At 44.6% G+C, this 15,783-nt stretch overlaps 1 protein-coding gene across 1 annotated transcript in view; it reads right to left on the minus strand.

Moving 5' to 3' along the window:
• The window catches only part of LOC135058256 (transient receptor potential cation channel subfamily V member 5-like), a 197,631-nt gene that overhangs the window by 141,663 nt on the left and 40,185 nt on the right, over positions 1–15,783 (minus strand). Inside the window, exon 3 of the mRNA XM_063963788.1 lies at positions 4,256–4,353. Within this exon, the coding sequence (XP_063819858.1) occupies positions 4,256–4,353 (98 nt within the window). The remainder of the gene's footprint in view (positions 1–4,255; positions 4,354–15,783) is intronic.

The following is a 15,783-nucleotide window of genomic DNA, read 5'->3' on the forward strand; positions in this document are numbered from 1 at the left end:
TGATAATGATCATTCTGGTGCACATCCTCATCAACAATGGGTCTGGCAGCAGCATTTACAGGAGAACTTAAGCAGGAGCTCTATGCATCTCTTAAGATTTGTGTCAGTTGGAAAGAAAGACTTTACATAGGACTTAAGCCTAAGAACAAGCATGGTTGCCAAAATGCACTGATCAAATTGCAAGGTGCTGAAAACCTTATGGTCCTGGTGATTCAAAATAGTAATTGATCTACAAGTTCAAGTCCAAATCTACAAGTTCGATATACTTAGCAGAATTGCTTTGTTTCATCTCCTTCAGTTTCTCTAGCTGCTTATCCAGTAGTTTAATTAAGTGTACTGTATGACCTGATTCAGGCTGGCAGTGTCTGAACAGTGTTGCCATTTCAAATGGTTTCGGTAGCTTGCATACTTTAAAAACAGGAGTATTCGCTATCTACTGTGCTGGTCTAAGGTAACATTTTCCCTATCTCATACTCTGATATGAACTCTTAGATGGCTTATTGCAATTCCTCCAGTTGCTGAAGCATAAAGAGGGTGGAATTCCATGTTGACATGGCAAGTGGATCATTTCTTGCAGCTGCTGCAATTTTCTACATGTGGTTGCTGAATGCCGAAAGCGCTCAGAAACTCAATGGGCCACAGCAAACATCTACTGAATGCACAAGTAATTTTTTTAAGCTCCTGAATTTTGTGTGTAAAACTTGAAATTGACCAATTCATAATGCTAGTACAATGTTACTTGCATTATCAGAAATAACAAATCCTGAGGAAAGTCTTAGTGGGTAAGCCATTTTGATATCACATCCATCAGTTTTTCCAACAGTTTGATACAGAGAGTAGCCTGCTTGTGAATAAGTTGGCGTTGTGTGTTAGATACTGCTGCCGCTGCTGCTGAAGGTAATACACCCACCCAGTGAGCTGTCACAGTCATGTAATCTTTAGTTTGATCAGTATCTGTAGGCAATTGGGAAGTGGGTACAATGGCATTTTGTAAAATCATAATGGAATTTTGTGACGGGGACACATGACCTCAACTACATGTCGAAAACCAAATGTATTGATGGTGGATATTGGACAGAGATCTAATGCGAACAAACAGTAGCTGTCATGGCTTTGGTGACCCACTGTGCTACAGATTGGCCACTGTCATAGTTGGTTGCTCTTGCAAGTGATTGTTTTACATTCAATTGTTGTGAAACTAGTACTAATTTTCTTCTTGTTCTTCTTCTGTCAAGTAGCGTCACCCCCAGCAGCAGCAGCAGGCCTAGCACACAAGGATTCTGGTGGTGAGTTAGTATACCGTTGCTAATTAGATGGAGGACTACCTTCAATCATTTATGAGGAAGTTGATGATGAAGGTATTGATGGTGAAATGCATCTGCTGGTATTCACCCATGCTGCTGGTAGCTGATGCTGGATTGCTTGTTGTTATATATAATTTTCCAGATTTTGATAAATAATTTTATTGAACTTGCTGCAAATGACATAACAGGGAAGAGGTGCCTAGATAGTGAACGTCCCTACCTCTACTTACTGTTTTTCTACAAAGCGAACAGATACCTTGAAAAATGTTATCTGAATTTGGGTAAAAAAAAGATTCCAAATGTAAGAGGTGGTTATTTTGGTCTTATGTCCAGGCATGACAATGCACTTCTTATCACTGACAAGAACATCACCCCCCTGAATTTTATCAACTTATTCATGTCAAACAAATTCATCATCAACATCCTCATTAGCATCAGATACATAATTATCCCCCTCATCATGTTGCACTTCCACAGTGGCATACTCAATTTATGTGTCTAAACCATCACCATCCTTACTTTTACTACTACTCATCCTTGCATTGGCAGAGGGTTCAAAAATGGTGGAGGTTTGCTTCTCTAGGATTACAGTGTCAGATTTGATCTGGTGGTGTGAGAAAAAAGATAGTGATTTCTATAGAAATCACGCATCTAATTTTTTGTTCTGCAATTGAATAGCAAAACCCAGCAGTTGCGGGAAACCAATTCCTCCCCCCACCCTCCATGCACACTGTGGGGGGGGGGGGGTTTCATTTCCCACCGGCAATCGAATGACCCCTAGACTCAAGAAGGTGGTGCATGTGAGGTTACAGACGATACCCGACTGTGTTTGGTCCTGGCTTTCGCAGTAGCCCTTTTATGGTGTATGGCATGTTGGAAATGTAACTTTTTTCACCAGTAACCTTTCCATTCATAGTTAGAGGTCATGTTTTCTTCAAGATTGTGAAATACTGTTTAGATATGAGATGCCTTTTACACCTGCTTACTACCCTTTGACCTCCTTTAGAAGATGTTAAAAAAATCTGGTCCCTACTTAATTTCCCCCCGCTAATTTAAGAATCAGGAGCGGCTCAAAGGTTATGCTTAGGAGGGGTGACCCCAAGCAATTTATTTTCAGATTTTTAACTATTTGAGACACTTTACACAGTGAAGCATGCACGGATCTCACTGATCCGTGCATGATTCTCCAAACACAGCAGCCAAATGCAGGTCTATTTGAAAGCTCTATTTCTGTATGAATTCTATCCTTTTGTGGCAGTGTTTGTTTAATGTCGGTAGTAATTGAAAATACGAATTCATGATAAATTCCCGTATTCTGGTGGTCATTCCGTGTTGTTCGCTCGCTAGCCATTCTTAGCAGCCGTGCAAACGCTATGCCGCCTCCCACTGCGAGTGTATGTTAGCTTAGCAGAAGTGCGAACGAAAGGATCGCAGAGCGGCGGCAAAGTTTTTTTGTGCAGTTTTAGAGTAGCTCAATACCTACTCAGCGCTTGCGATAACTTCAGACTGTTCAGTTCCTGTTTTGACGTCACAAGCACGCCCTGCGTTTGCCCAGCCACGCCTGCATTTTCCCTGGCACGCCTGCGTTTTTTCGAACACTCCCTGAAAACGGTCAGTTGACACCCAGAAACGCCCACTTCATGTCAATCACTCTGCGGTCAGCAGTGCGACTGAAAAGGATCGGTAGAACATGTGTGAAACTACATAATTCGTTGTAATAGTACATCGCGTGTGCGCATTGCGCTGCATACGCATGCGCAGAAGTGCCATTTTTTTGCCTCATCGCTGCACAGCGAACTAATGCAGCTAGCGATCAACTCGGAATGACCACCTCTATGAGGTGTATGTAAAAAAACCAACCGTGTTTGGTCGATGGTGAATTGATTCGTAAACCTGCAATTCACTATTTCACATTGATTACTGCAACCCCGTCCTATCTCGCCTCCCTCTCACTTTGCCTCTCCCCTCTTCAAATCCATCTTCAGTGATGTTGCTAGACTTGAATTTTCTCTCTTGCCACTCTGCTTTTGTCTCCCATTGTTGCCAGTCACTACACTGGCTCCTTATCCCCCAGAGAATCCATATCCAACTCCTCGTCCTCACATACAAAGGCCAGTCTGTACAGTACCTCTCCATACATCCAAACTCCAATTCCTCCTGCCCCTTATACTCTGAAAATTAAACAGTACATTTTGACATTTGTGGGCAAATAAAAATGTTATTTTCTCATGCCAACATAGATATTAAAAAGAAAAAGAAAAGAAAATGAAGAAGAATAAGAAGAAGAAGTAGAAAATGTATATACAACACAATGCTGTAGCATGGTGATTGTATGCCCTTCTCCACTTTGTCTCTGCAAGGTTTAATACCAGGGTCGCCTCTACCTACAGGCTAACTGGGCAGTTGCCCAAGGACCCCAGGATTCCAAGGGCTCATTGCAGATAGCACCCCCCAGCTCTGAGGGCACCCCTCCCCAGCATCTGAGCGTCCTACTCATCCACACAGCCTGGCGCAGGCGGCAGCAATAATCTGCAAAGGAATTCAGAGAGTCAGGCAGAGAAATTGGAGGCAATCAATCTGATAAGGCGCAGCAGACAGAGCCGGGGGGGAGAGGCACTCACACGCAGCGGGCACAGCGCACTGCGCACTCCATGCTCTCCTGCCCATGTAATCCTGCTGTGTAGCACATCCAGCCTCCTCTCTCGCGGCGGCTCCCCGGCCAGGAGCGGTCTCTCAGGGGAAGCGAGTGGCCCCTCTCAGCCTATTGGCACATACCCTACACCACACATTTTCCAGGGCAACAAGTAGAGCCGGAGAGCACCCCCCCTCCCTGAACGACCCGCACTGCTGGTAAGAAGGCCCTGTCTGACACATCTACCCTAAGAGGTATCTTCAGGTTTGTGTAACCTCTGACCTCTCTGTCCCCCAGCAATACATTTCCAGTTTCTTACCTCTCTGCAGCGGGTCAGTTGTCTTACATGACAGTAGCTTTCTTAGTGCTCTTGCGCGATTCCTTTGTGCACAGTAAAGAAGAGGCAGCTCCTGAATTCTGAAAGAAAGACTACTGTTATTCATGTATATACACCCCGGAGACATGCCTATATAGTAACACGGCCCGTCACTTTATACTGTATATCTTGTTGGAATATGTATGTATGGTTGGAAATGGTATGGCAGAGTAATAGTACACACCAGCGGATTCCCCAAAGTCAGTGAACAGCCCAGCACTGTAACTTCTCAGGGGGCATAGTTCAGATTCTCCAGCAGGTCACTTTGTTTGTACCCGCCCACTGCACTCTCTGAATAACCAAAAATAAAATTAGAAATTTTGGTGCACATTTTCTGTTTTGTGGCAAACTCGCACACACACGCCTGTGAGTTTCAATCTAATTGCCATTTCATTTTTATCTACCGCTTTAGATGTACCGTACAAGTGTTCATAGCAAACAATGATCTGAACTACTCGGAGAAACGCGCTAGCTGCTCAAGCACATTCCATATAAGGGAACCAGTTTGTGGGACTGGAACTCGCCTCAGGACACTTGTTAGTTTAGTCTCGTTTGGACTGATTTGTAGTTTGACTGAAATTGTCTTAACTGAATTTGAAATGTCAACGGTATGTCATGTGCTAGATGTATGGGGATCACCTTACACATACGTTGAGCATTCTTTGATGTTGAATGCATCCAAAACAAGTCAAACAGCCTACAGATTTGATTAACTAGTCTGAGAATCGTTTCCGGGACTTTCTGACAGTATGACCAAGTCTCATTGGAGATAGACAGTAGCGACAATGGTGAAGATTTATCAAAAGCTTAGAGAGAGAAAGATATATAGATGGAGCCACACTTATCTAGGCTTCTATGCTGTGCCTAGGTGCACCGAGGTTTATTAACATAAGCCTTTCATCTATTGTTCTCAGCTGCAATACAATACAGAGAGAACAATACAGCAGGGGATTAAGTCATTACAGCAGGCAGAGCCGACCCTAACCAATATGATGCCCTAGGCAAGATTTTGGCTGGTGCCCCCTAGCACCGCCGCTAGTTCTGCAGGAGATGCCTGGCATGAGTCAGCTGGCAGCTCTGCTAACGTCAGCTGCCTTTTTGTTTATGAAAATGCATCACATTATTTGCATTTATATGTGGCTAGGATGCACAAGCAGCTTCTGCTGATTAAAATGATATGCAGCATGCCTATATTCTGTGTGCGACTGCGGCTGTATCTGCATACAAAATGCTACATTACAGTGATTTCCAGGAATACACTGCAACGTAGCATTTCAGATGCAGATACAGCCGCAGTCACACACAGAATATAGGCATGCTGCATATCATTTTAATCAACAGAAGCTGCTGGTGCCCCTAAGCATACCAAATGCCCTAGGCATTTGCCTAGTTTGCCTATGCCTAAGGCCGGCTCTGACAGCAGGGGATTAAGTCTGACTGCCCTGGCTCAGGTAATCCTATTAGTGGTTGCACCATCATCATCCTCATAGACACCACCATTTACCATCCGGGGGCCCCCTGCTCTGACAGTAAGTGCACTATTGGTGTAGCCAGCCCACACTGTAACCTGACCGTATCCGACACACACTATATCCAACCCAATCTGTAACCTGCACTGTATCATCCATGTACTGAACGCTGCTTTTATGGTTGAGGAAATTTTGGGAGAGCTGCTCAATAAAAAGGCTGATTGATCGGGGCTTTATGTAGGCGCAGAGTGCCAGTCATTAGTGGCCCAAGGCCCCCAGAAGGGAGATACAGACTGGGCACTGTAAGTAAGTATGTGCTGGGGGCATGTGCACATGTGTAGGGGCATTCACATCCAATGTTGCTATTTTACACATGGTTTAGGGATTTGTTTTCTTTGCCGTTTGTTAACTACTACTACTTTAGAGCAATGATATTCCACACACGATTCTTAGCAAATGTCTGTTTTGGATCGTTTTCTATTGAAAGTACTTGCAAGTTGGTTTGATTGGTTATTGCTATAAACATCCTAGTGACATTTGGTGGACCCCTTCGTTCTAAGTAAGCATTCGTTACCTCTTATACCCATAAATAAAGACACGGAGACTTGAATTTGGCAGAAAATTGCTAGCTATTTATTTGACCCTAACCATAGCACACCTGTAATGAAAAGCTTTGGTTAAGATGCCGAATCAGCCGGCATATGGTGGCAGAAAAAAGAACGGCTCTATTAAACTGACGCTAACCTTAAAAGACTGCTAAAATCAAAACTATCTTAATTTAACTACAAACTATCAAAAACGGTAATAGGTGCTAGCTCCACCCCCACAATGACTTCCCACCCGGAGGGGTGCCCCATTCCGCTGCCTCCCGGTCGGGGGGTCGAGCGGCAAATAAGTCGATGGAGGTGAGTGCACCTAAACCAAATCAAACTGTAAATCACTACAGCTTACCATACAACTACAAACTGCCGTTCATTTCCGCCAATAAATAGCCAACGATAAAACCAGCCAACAAATCAAAGCCAATGCACTCCATGCCAAAACCTCTACCAAACAGGGAGGGAGGGCGGGAAGGCAATTTCACCAACAGAGAGAAACAAAATGGCCTATCCTTCCCTATATATACTAACCCTCCCATTTTTCCAAGGGCTGTACTTTCCTTCCAGCTAGGTCCACCCCTCACAAGATGTTTAACTCATTCCTTTCCAATGCTGTCAATTCTCTCTCCATACATATTAATTTGCAGTATACATAATTAATTTGCAAAATATTTTTAAACAGAAATAACTGCCGTGTGTTTGTGCCGCTGCTCTGTTGCTTATACCCTTTTCACACCGCAGCTATAACCCGGTAAATTGCCGATTTTTCAGCCTTCCTAAACGGTTCTAGCTGCGGTGTGAAAGGGCCACCTTGAATTTACCGTTTTCAAAATACTGGTATTTTGAAACGGTTAAAAAGCAGGGTCCTACCCAGTTCAGAACCGTTTCACTGTGCAGTGTGAAAGGCTCAGAAACGGTATTTCCAAGCCACAGAAGGTGATAGGCTGTCTCCATGTGTGATGTCACCAGGCAGAAGCAGGAAGCTGGAGGAAAAACACATGACAGAGTGGGTTTAGAAGCGTTTTCTTACTGCAAATATATTATACAATGGCAACTTGGAGTGATGAAGAGGTGAGGGAGCTGCTAAGAATCAGAGGGGATGAGGAAATCTGCAGACAAATAACTGGGACAGTGAAGGATGCACTCATATATAAAAACATGGTTAAAATGCTTCAAGCTGCTGGGTTCCATTGTACGACTATCCAAATTATTAATAATTAATTAATTAATTAATTAATAATTATTAATAATGTGTGGGCCAGAAAAGTCCATTTATAATGACAACCATTGTTTTCTATGGGTGAAACGGGTTCAGTGTGAAAGGTAGAAAAACGGTAATGAAATGGTAATATACTGGTTACAACATGCGATGTGAAGGGGGTTTAACTGCTCAGACCCGTTTTAAGAACTGTTTAAAGAACCGTTTCAAAAGCAGGTTTTGCGATGTGAAACCAGCAATAGTCTAGCCAGCCTTTGACCTATGTTGGTGAACAATATTGTGAGCTGTGAGGTGGTCAAAATTGATTGGAAATGACTGGAAATTAATGTTATTGAGGTTAATAATACTGTAGGAATAAAGAAGACCCCCCAAAATATGTGATTTTAGCTGCTTTTTTCAATAAAAAAAAAATACAGATCCAAAACAAACAAAAAAAAAGAAAACACGTGAAGGCAGTTTTGGCAAAACCAAAACATGTAGCTAATACAGAGCCAAAACTAAAACACGGGGTCAGTGCACATCTCTACTTCTAACTGCCATGTTATAGGCTGTGTTTGAAGAGTGACAGGAGCTGATTGGTTGGTACTTTATCTCTATGCTCTGCGCAAGCTTCGACCATTCTAGAATTCTTAAATGTATAACAGTGAGTACACCTGTGCAAACTACTTTTGCTACACTCTAAATAAATCAAACACCTGGTTAAGTAGTTCAGCGGTTTATGCATTTGGTCTCCACTTGTGTTGCTATTATAACCTGCATTCCACCACCAATAGTGCACATATATTATCAACAGGTTATGAGCCAAGGCGCACAAATGCCACTCACCTAAACGCTGTAATATTAAGTGCCAGAAGCAAGTGTCAGCACAATCATTAACTATAACCAGAGAAGATAATCAGAAATGTCTTCACTGCACAGCATGTACGCATGAGCTGCATTGATGATGCTGAAAGGTTACGAGAATTACATCACATGGAAATTGCGTGAGAGGTTGTGGAAAGTTATAGTTGATCAAGGTGGCAGTCTAAATCCAGACGATAGAGACAGCCATGGAAACAATATATTATTCTATCATACTTGGGAAAATGCAACCTAAAGACATGTGGGCAGCCCTGCAAGCAGAAATGAGGACAAGGGTCCAATGAGAAGAATTACTCTGAGGCGTATATTGTATAATACCAAGTTGAAGTGATGCACAAGTATGTGTGACTACATTGACAAAATCATATCCACATCCCAGCAATTAACGTATGTAGGAGTCCAAGTTGATGATGAAGAAATTTCTATGACAATGCTACAGAACTTAATGCCAGAATTTGATTTCCTGATAGTAGTGTTAGAAGCAGCAAAGCTATCTACAGAAATTGTCAGGACAAATGTTACAATTCCAAGAATGTGTGCCAGTTTAGTTAAATGCTCTGAATACTGCCTTACATAATAAAAGTAAAAAGCCCAGAAAATTCAAGTACAAGTGTTTTGTATGTCATAAGATAGGACACAAAGTGTCTGGATGTAAACTAAAAACTGTAAAAGCTACACAAAGCAATAAGGGGAGTTGCAAATATTTATCAGCTTTGAGTGTCTCGGTCATAGAAAAGATTGTTGGTATATTGACTCAGTTGCCACAAGACATTTCAGTTGTAATAAGAAGTGGCTCACTATCATTAACACTTTCTATAACAATCAAAGGAATAGGAAATTAAGTACAAAATTTGGGACATTCACTACCTCCTTGAAAATATGGACTAAAACCAAAGTCACAGAACTCCAAGATGTGTTATATGTACCAGACATATAGACAAACCTTATAGCCATAAGTATGCTAGAGCAAAGAGGCTACAGACTTCAGTTTGCAAAAGGAAAAAGCATTGTGCAAAAAAGAAAAAAGAAAAAAGGAGGGGCTGTATTCGCAACAGGTACGCGGTGTCATCAACTATGGGAGGTATTTAATTAAGTGCCGTTTTTTCGGCTAGCCAAAAGAACTGCACTAATTCAAAGTTGGGTATTTTGCGTTTATGCCCGTTTTTGAATCCCTTTTCGCCCATGCCTTTTCACTTTTTTTTGTTGTTGAATCGGCATCGGTGAAAAAGGACACAAAAATGGGCGTAAACGCCTGCAAATTCGACTGGAGGACTCTGCTGCCATAATGTGTAAAAAGGGGGACTCTACTGCCGTAATGTGTAAAAAGGGGGCTTTACCTGCCTAATGTGTAAAAAGGGGGACTCTACTGACATAATGTGTAAAAAGGGGACTCTGCTGATGTAATGTGTAAAAAGGGGGACTCTGCTGCCGTAATGTGTTAAAAGGGGGACTCTACCTGCTGTAATGTGTAAAAGAGAGCTCTGCCTGCCGTAATGTGTAAAAGGGGGACTCTACCTGCCATTATGTGTAAAAAAGGGGCTCTACCTGCCTAATGTGTAAAAAGGGGGACTCTGCTGATGTATTGTATAAAAAGGAGACTCTGTTGCCGTAATGTGTAAAAAGGGGGACTCAGCTGCCGTAATGTGTAAAAAGGGGGACTCTACCTGCTGTAATGTGTAAAAGGGAGCTCTGCCTGCCGTAATGTGTAAAGGGGGGACTCTGCATGCCGTAATGTCCAAAATGACCCAAAAGCCGGGAATTTCAGATGTTTCTATCTGAAAAGGGTATAAGATGGGGTATTGTGGGTGCTTAATCTGCTATTTAAGGTGCTCCAAATCATATGACTTTGCAAGTGGTGAAAGTCAGTTGGATAGACGTACTATTAACCACCAGATGCTTGTAATACCCTAATCACTATACCATACCTCCCAACTGTCCCGCTTTTCGTGGGACAGTCCCGTTTTTTGGGACTGTCCCGATGTCCCACCCGCGGGCCACAGTGTCCCGCGGTGGGGGCATTTGGGAGGCTCCTGTCACTCACTACATGCTCACAGAGCACTGGGCATGCCCCCTTAGTGACAAAAACGGGGGGCATGACTCACGATCACGGCACTCCCACAAAGCCATGCCCCTTTTCAAATAGGCCAGACCCCTTTTTGGCGTGTGGCTTTGCCACAGAGCACTGGGCATGCCCCCTCAGTGAGGAAAACAGGGGGCGTGACTCACGATCGCAGCACTCCCACAAAGCCTAGCCCTCTTTCAAATAGGCCACACCCCTTTTGTGGGAGCGACTTTGCTGTGCATTTGTCCCGAGCACTGATTTTTAAATGTTGGGAGGTATGCTACACGCCTGCGATACCAATACACCTTTCAAACACAAGACCCGGGAAATACATGGGTACAACCAGGTTTATCAACCCCGGAATTTCCCATGTCTCAGTCTGAGTCCCCCATTCACACTTCATCAAAAACCTGGAAAATTCCCAGGTCGGGTGCGTTCACACTGAACCTGGGTCTGCACTGGAATTTGAAATGTTTTTAAAGGTGACACTTATACCCCTGTTACACCGTCAGCATATAACATGAACGTGCATAACCCGTGTTGCTGGCTGGTGTAAAAGGGCAGAGTTGGAATAATCCGAGTTGAGTGACCCAGTATTCCAACTCGGGTAGTTTGCAGGGTTGAACACAGGTTCAACCCAGCAAACTGTGCTGTGTAAATGGTTGCCGAGGCGATGCGACCCGGCTTCCCGTTTACAGTGACTGTGCGGGCGCCGCTTGGAGATCGGCGACATCACCAACCCGGCAATATGCCGGGTTGGTAAATTCGGTGAGAGAGGGGACTGACGCGGGCCACAGCTGGGTAACACCCATGTCAGGCTCCCGGCTGCGACCCGTGGTATTGGTCTGAAAGAGGCATCACACATATATTAGTCCCGATTTTCATGGGACAGTCCCGTTTCTGTGGGTCTGTCCCGCTGTTTTTGTCATTATGGGGGCATGGACAGCGCTCAGTGAGCTGCTAGCATGCCCCTGTCTCCACTGAATAGACGCTGTATAGTCTCCACTGAATAGACGCTGTGTAGTCTCCACTGAATAGACGCTGTATAGTCTCCACTGAATAGACGCTGTATAGTCTCCACTGAATAGACGCTGTATAGTCTCCACTGAATAGACGCTGTATAGTCTCCACTGAATAGACGCTGTGTAGTCTCCACTGAATAGGCGCTGTATAGTCTCCACTGAATAGACGCTGTATAGTCTCCACTGAATAGACGCTGTATAGTCTCCACTGAATAGACGCTGTATAGTCTCCACTGAATAGGCGCTGTATAGTCTCCACTGAATAGGCGCTGTATAGTCTCCACTGAATAGACGCTGTATAGTCTCCACTGAATAGACGCTGTATAGTCTCCACTGAATAGACGCTGTATAGTCTCCACTGAATAGACGCTGTATAGTCTCCACTGAATAGGCGCTGTATAGTCTCCACTGAATAGGCGCTGTATAGTCTCCACTGAATAGGCGCTGTGTAGTCTCCACTGAATAGACGCTGTGTAGTCTCCACTGAATAGGCGCTGTATAGTCTCCACTGAATAGACGCTGTATAGTCTCCACTGAATAGACGCTGTATAGTCTCCACTGAAAAGACGCTGTATAGTCTCCACTGAATAGGCGCTGTATAGTCTCCACTGAATAGGCACTGTGTAGTCTCCACTGAATAGGCGCTGTGTAGTCTCCACTGAATAGGCGCTGTATAGTCTCCACTGAATAGACGCTGTACAGTCTCCACTGAATAGACGCTGTATAGTCTCCACTGAATAGACGCTGTATAGTCTCCACTGAATAGGCGCTGTATAGTCTCCAATGAATAGGCGCTGTATAGTCTCCACTGAATAGGCGCTGTATAGTCTCCACTGAATAGTCTCCACTGAATAGGCGCTGTATAGTCTCCACTGAATAGACGCTGTATAGTCTCCACTGAATAGGCGCTGTATAGTCTCCACTGAATAGACGCTGTATAGTCTCCACTGAATAGGCGCTGTATAGTCTCCACTGAATAGGCGCTGTATAGTCTCCACTGAATAGGCGCTGTATAGTCTCCACTGAATAGGCGCTGTATAGTCTCCACTGAATAGGCGCTCTATAGTCTCCACTGAATAGGCGCTGTATAGTCTCCACTGAATAGACGCTGTATAGTCTCCACTGAATAGGCGCTGTGTAGTCTCCACTGAATAGACGCTGTGTAGTCTCCACTGAATAGGCGCTGTATAGTCTCCACTGAATAGGCGCTGTATAGTCTCCACTGAATAGACGCTGTATAGTCTCCACTGAATAGGCGCTGTATAGTCTCCACTGAATAGGCGCTGTATAGTCTCCACTGAATAGGCGCTGTATAGTATCCACTGAATAGGCGCTGTATAGTCTCCACTGAATAGACGCTGTATAGTCTCCACTGAATAGACGCTGTATAATCTCCACTGAATAGACGCTGTATAGTCTCCACTGAATAGACGCTGTATAGTCTCCACTGAATAGACGCTGTATAGTCTCCACTGAATAGGCGCTGTATAGTCTCCACTGAATAGACGCTGTATAGTCTCCACTGAATAGACGCTGTATAGTCTCCACTGAATAGACGCTGTATAGTCTCCACTGAATAGATGCTGTATAGTCTCCACTGAATAGACGCTGTATAGTCTCCACTGAATAGGCGCTGTATAGTCTCCACTGAATAGGCGCTGTATAGTCTCCACTGAATAGACGCTGTATAGTCTCCACTGAATAGACGCTGTATAGTCTCCACTGAATAGGCGCTGTATAGTCTCCACTGAATAGGCGCTGTATAGTCTCCACTGAATAGACGCTGTATAGTCTCCACTGAATAGACGCTGTATAGTCTCCACTGAATAGACGCTGTATAGTCTCCACTGAATAGACGCTGTATAGTCTCCACTGAATAGACGCTGTATAGTCTCCACTGAATAGACGCTGTATAGTCTCCACTGAATAGACGCTGTATAGTCTCCACTGAATAGACGCTGTATAGTCTCCGCTGAATAGGCGCTGTGTAGTCTCCACTGAATAGACAATAGACGCTGTATAGTCTCCACTGAATAGACGCTGTATAGTCTCCACTGAATAGACGCTGTATAGTCTCCACTGAATAGGCGCTGTATTGTCTCCACTGAATAGACGCTGTATAGTCTCCACTGAATAGACGCTGTATAGTCTCCACTGAATAGGCGCTGTATAGTCTCCACTGAATAGGCGCTGTATAGTCTCCACTGAATAGACGCTGTATAGTCTCCACTGAATAGACGCTGTATAGTCTCCACTGAATAGACACTGTATAGTCTCCACTGAATAGACACTGTATAGTCTCCACTGAATAGGCGCTGTATAGTCTCCACTGAATAGGCGCTGTATAGTCTCCACTGAATAGACGCTGTATAGTCTCCACTGAATAGACGCTGTATAGTCTCCACTGAATAGACGCTGTATAGTCTCCACTGAATAGGCGCTGTATAGTCTCCACTGAATAGACGCTGTATAGTCTCCACTGAATAGACGCTGTATAGTCTCCACTGAATAGGCGCTGTATAGTCTCCACTGAATAGGCGCTGTATAGTCTCCACTGAATAGACGCTGTATAGTCTCCACTGAATAGACGCTGTATAGTCTCCACTGAATAGACGCTGTATAGTCTCCACTGAATAGGCGCTGTATAGTCTCCACTGAATAGACGCTGTATAGTCTCCACTGAATAGGCGCTGTATAGTCTCCACTGAATAGACGCTGTATAGTCTCCACTGAATAGACGCTGTATAATCTCCACTGAATAGACGCTGTATAGTCTCCACTGAATAGACGCTGTATAGTCTCCACTGAATAGACGCTGTATAGTCTCCACTGAATAGGCGCTGTATAGTCTCCACTGAATAGACGCTGTATAGTCTCCACTGAATAGACGCTATATAGTCTCCACTGAATAGACGCTGTATAGTCTCCACTGAATAGACGCTGTATAGTCTCCACTGAATAGACGCTGTATAGTCTCCACTGAATAGGCGCTGTATAGTCTCCACTGAATAGGCGCTGTGTAGTCTCCACTGAATAGACGCTGTCTAGTCTCCACTGAATAGACGCTGTATAGTCTCCACTGAATAGACGCTGTATAGTCTCCACTGAATAGGCGCTATATAGTCTCCACTGAATAGGCGCTGTATAGTCTCCACTGAATAGGCGCTGTGGGCATGCACACAGTGTCTATACTCCATTGCTCAGCAGTGACAGGAGTCTCCCAATTGCCCCCCCCCCTTCCCTCCACTGCAGCCAACAGGTGGGACAGCAGGACAGACCCACAGAAACGGGACTGTCCCGTGAAAAGCGCACAGCATCTGTTCACCACTGCTCTGATCAGAGCAGCGAGTGACAGGGGGGATCTCCCAACTGCACCCCCACCCGCGGGACACTGCGACCCGCGGGTGGGACAGACCGCGAAAAACGTGACTGTCCCGCCAAAATTGGGACAGTTGGGAAGTATGGTATAATTAAGCCTTTGCTATTTGTTAATGGCAAATATGTGATTTTATTTCCTATTTACATACATTTTGCTTTAAAGCTGTGCTACTTACTAGTAGAGATGAGCGGGTTCGCTTCTCAGAGGACTGAACCCTAACGGACTTCACGTCACGAGCCCGGATCCGAGTCAGGCTCGGGTTTTTCCCGCCTGACTCGGAAACCAGAACGAGGCAAAACTTCATCATCCCGCTGTCGGATTCTCGCGGGGTTTGGATTTCATATAAGGAGCCGCCATTGGAGAGTTTAAAGAGCGTGTAAAGAGAGGATGTGTCTCCGTCCTCAGTGTCCGTGTCTTGTGCTGCATCTGTCCAGTCACAGTGGTTGTGTCCTCTGCTGCTATATGTCCAGTGCTGTCCAGTGGTGCTGTGTTGTGCTGCATCAGTCCAGTGGTGCTGTGTTGTGCTGCATCAGTCCAGTGGTGCTGTGTTGTGCTGCATCAGTCCAGTGGTGCTGTGTTGTGCTGCATCAGTCCAGTGGTGGTGTGTTGTGCTGCATCAGTCCAGTGGTGGTGTCCTCTGCTGCCATATGTCCAGTGTAGCTGTATAATAGTCCAGTCCACTGCAGTGGTGCTGTGTTGTCCTGCATCAGTCCAGTGGTGATGTCCCTGTGCTGCCGTATATGTCCAGTGATCCTGCCGTATATGTCCATTTATACTGCCGTATATGTCCAGTGATCCTGCCGTATATGTCCAGTGATCCTGCCGTATATGTCCATTTATACTGCCGTATATGTCTAGTG

Source organism: Pseudophryne corroboree, chromosome 3, assembly GCF_028390025.1.
Source record: "Pseudophryne corroboree isolate aPseCor3 chromosome 3, aPseCor3.hap2, whole genome shotgun sequence".
NCBI classification, from domain to species: Eukaryota; Metazoa; Chordata; class Amphibia; order Anura; family Myobatrachidae; genus Pseudophryne; species Pseudophryne corroboree.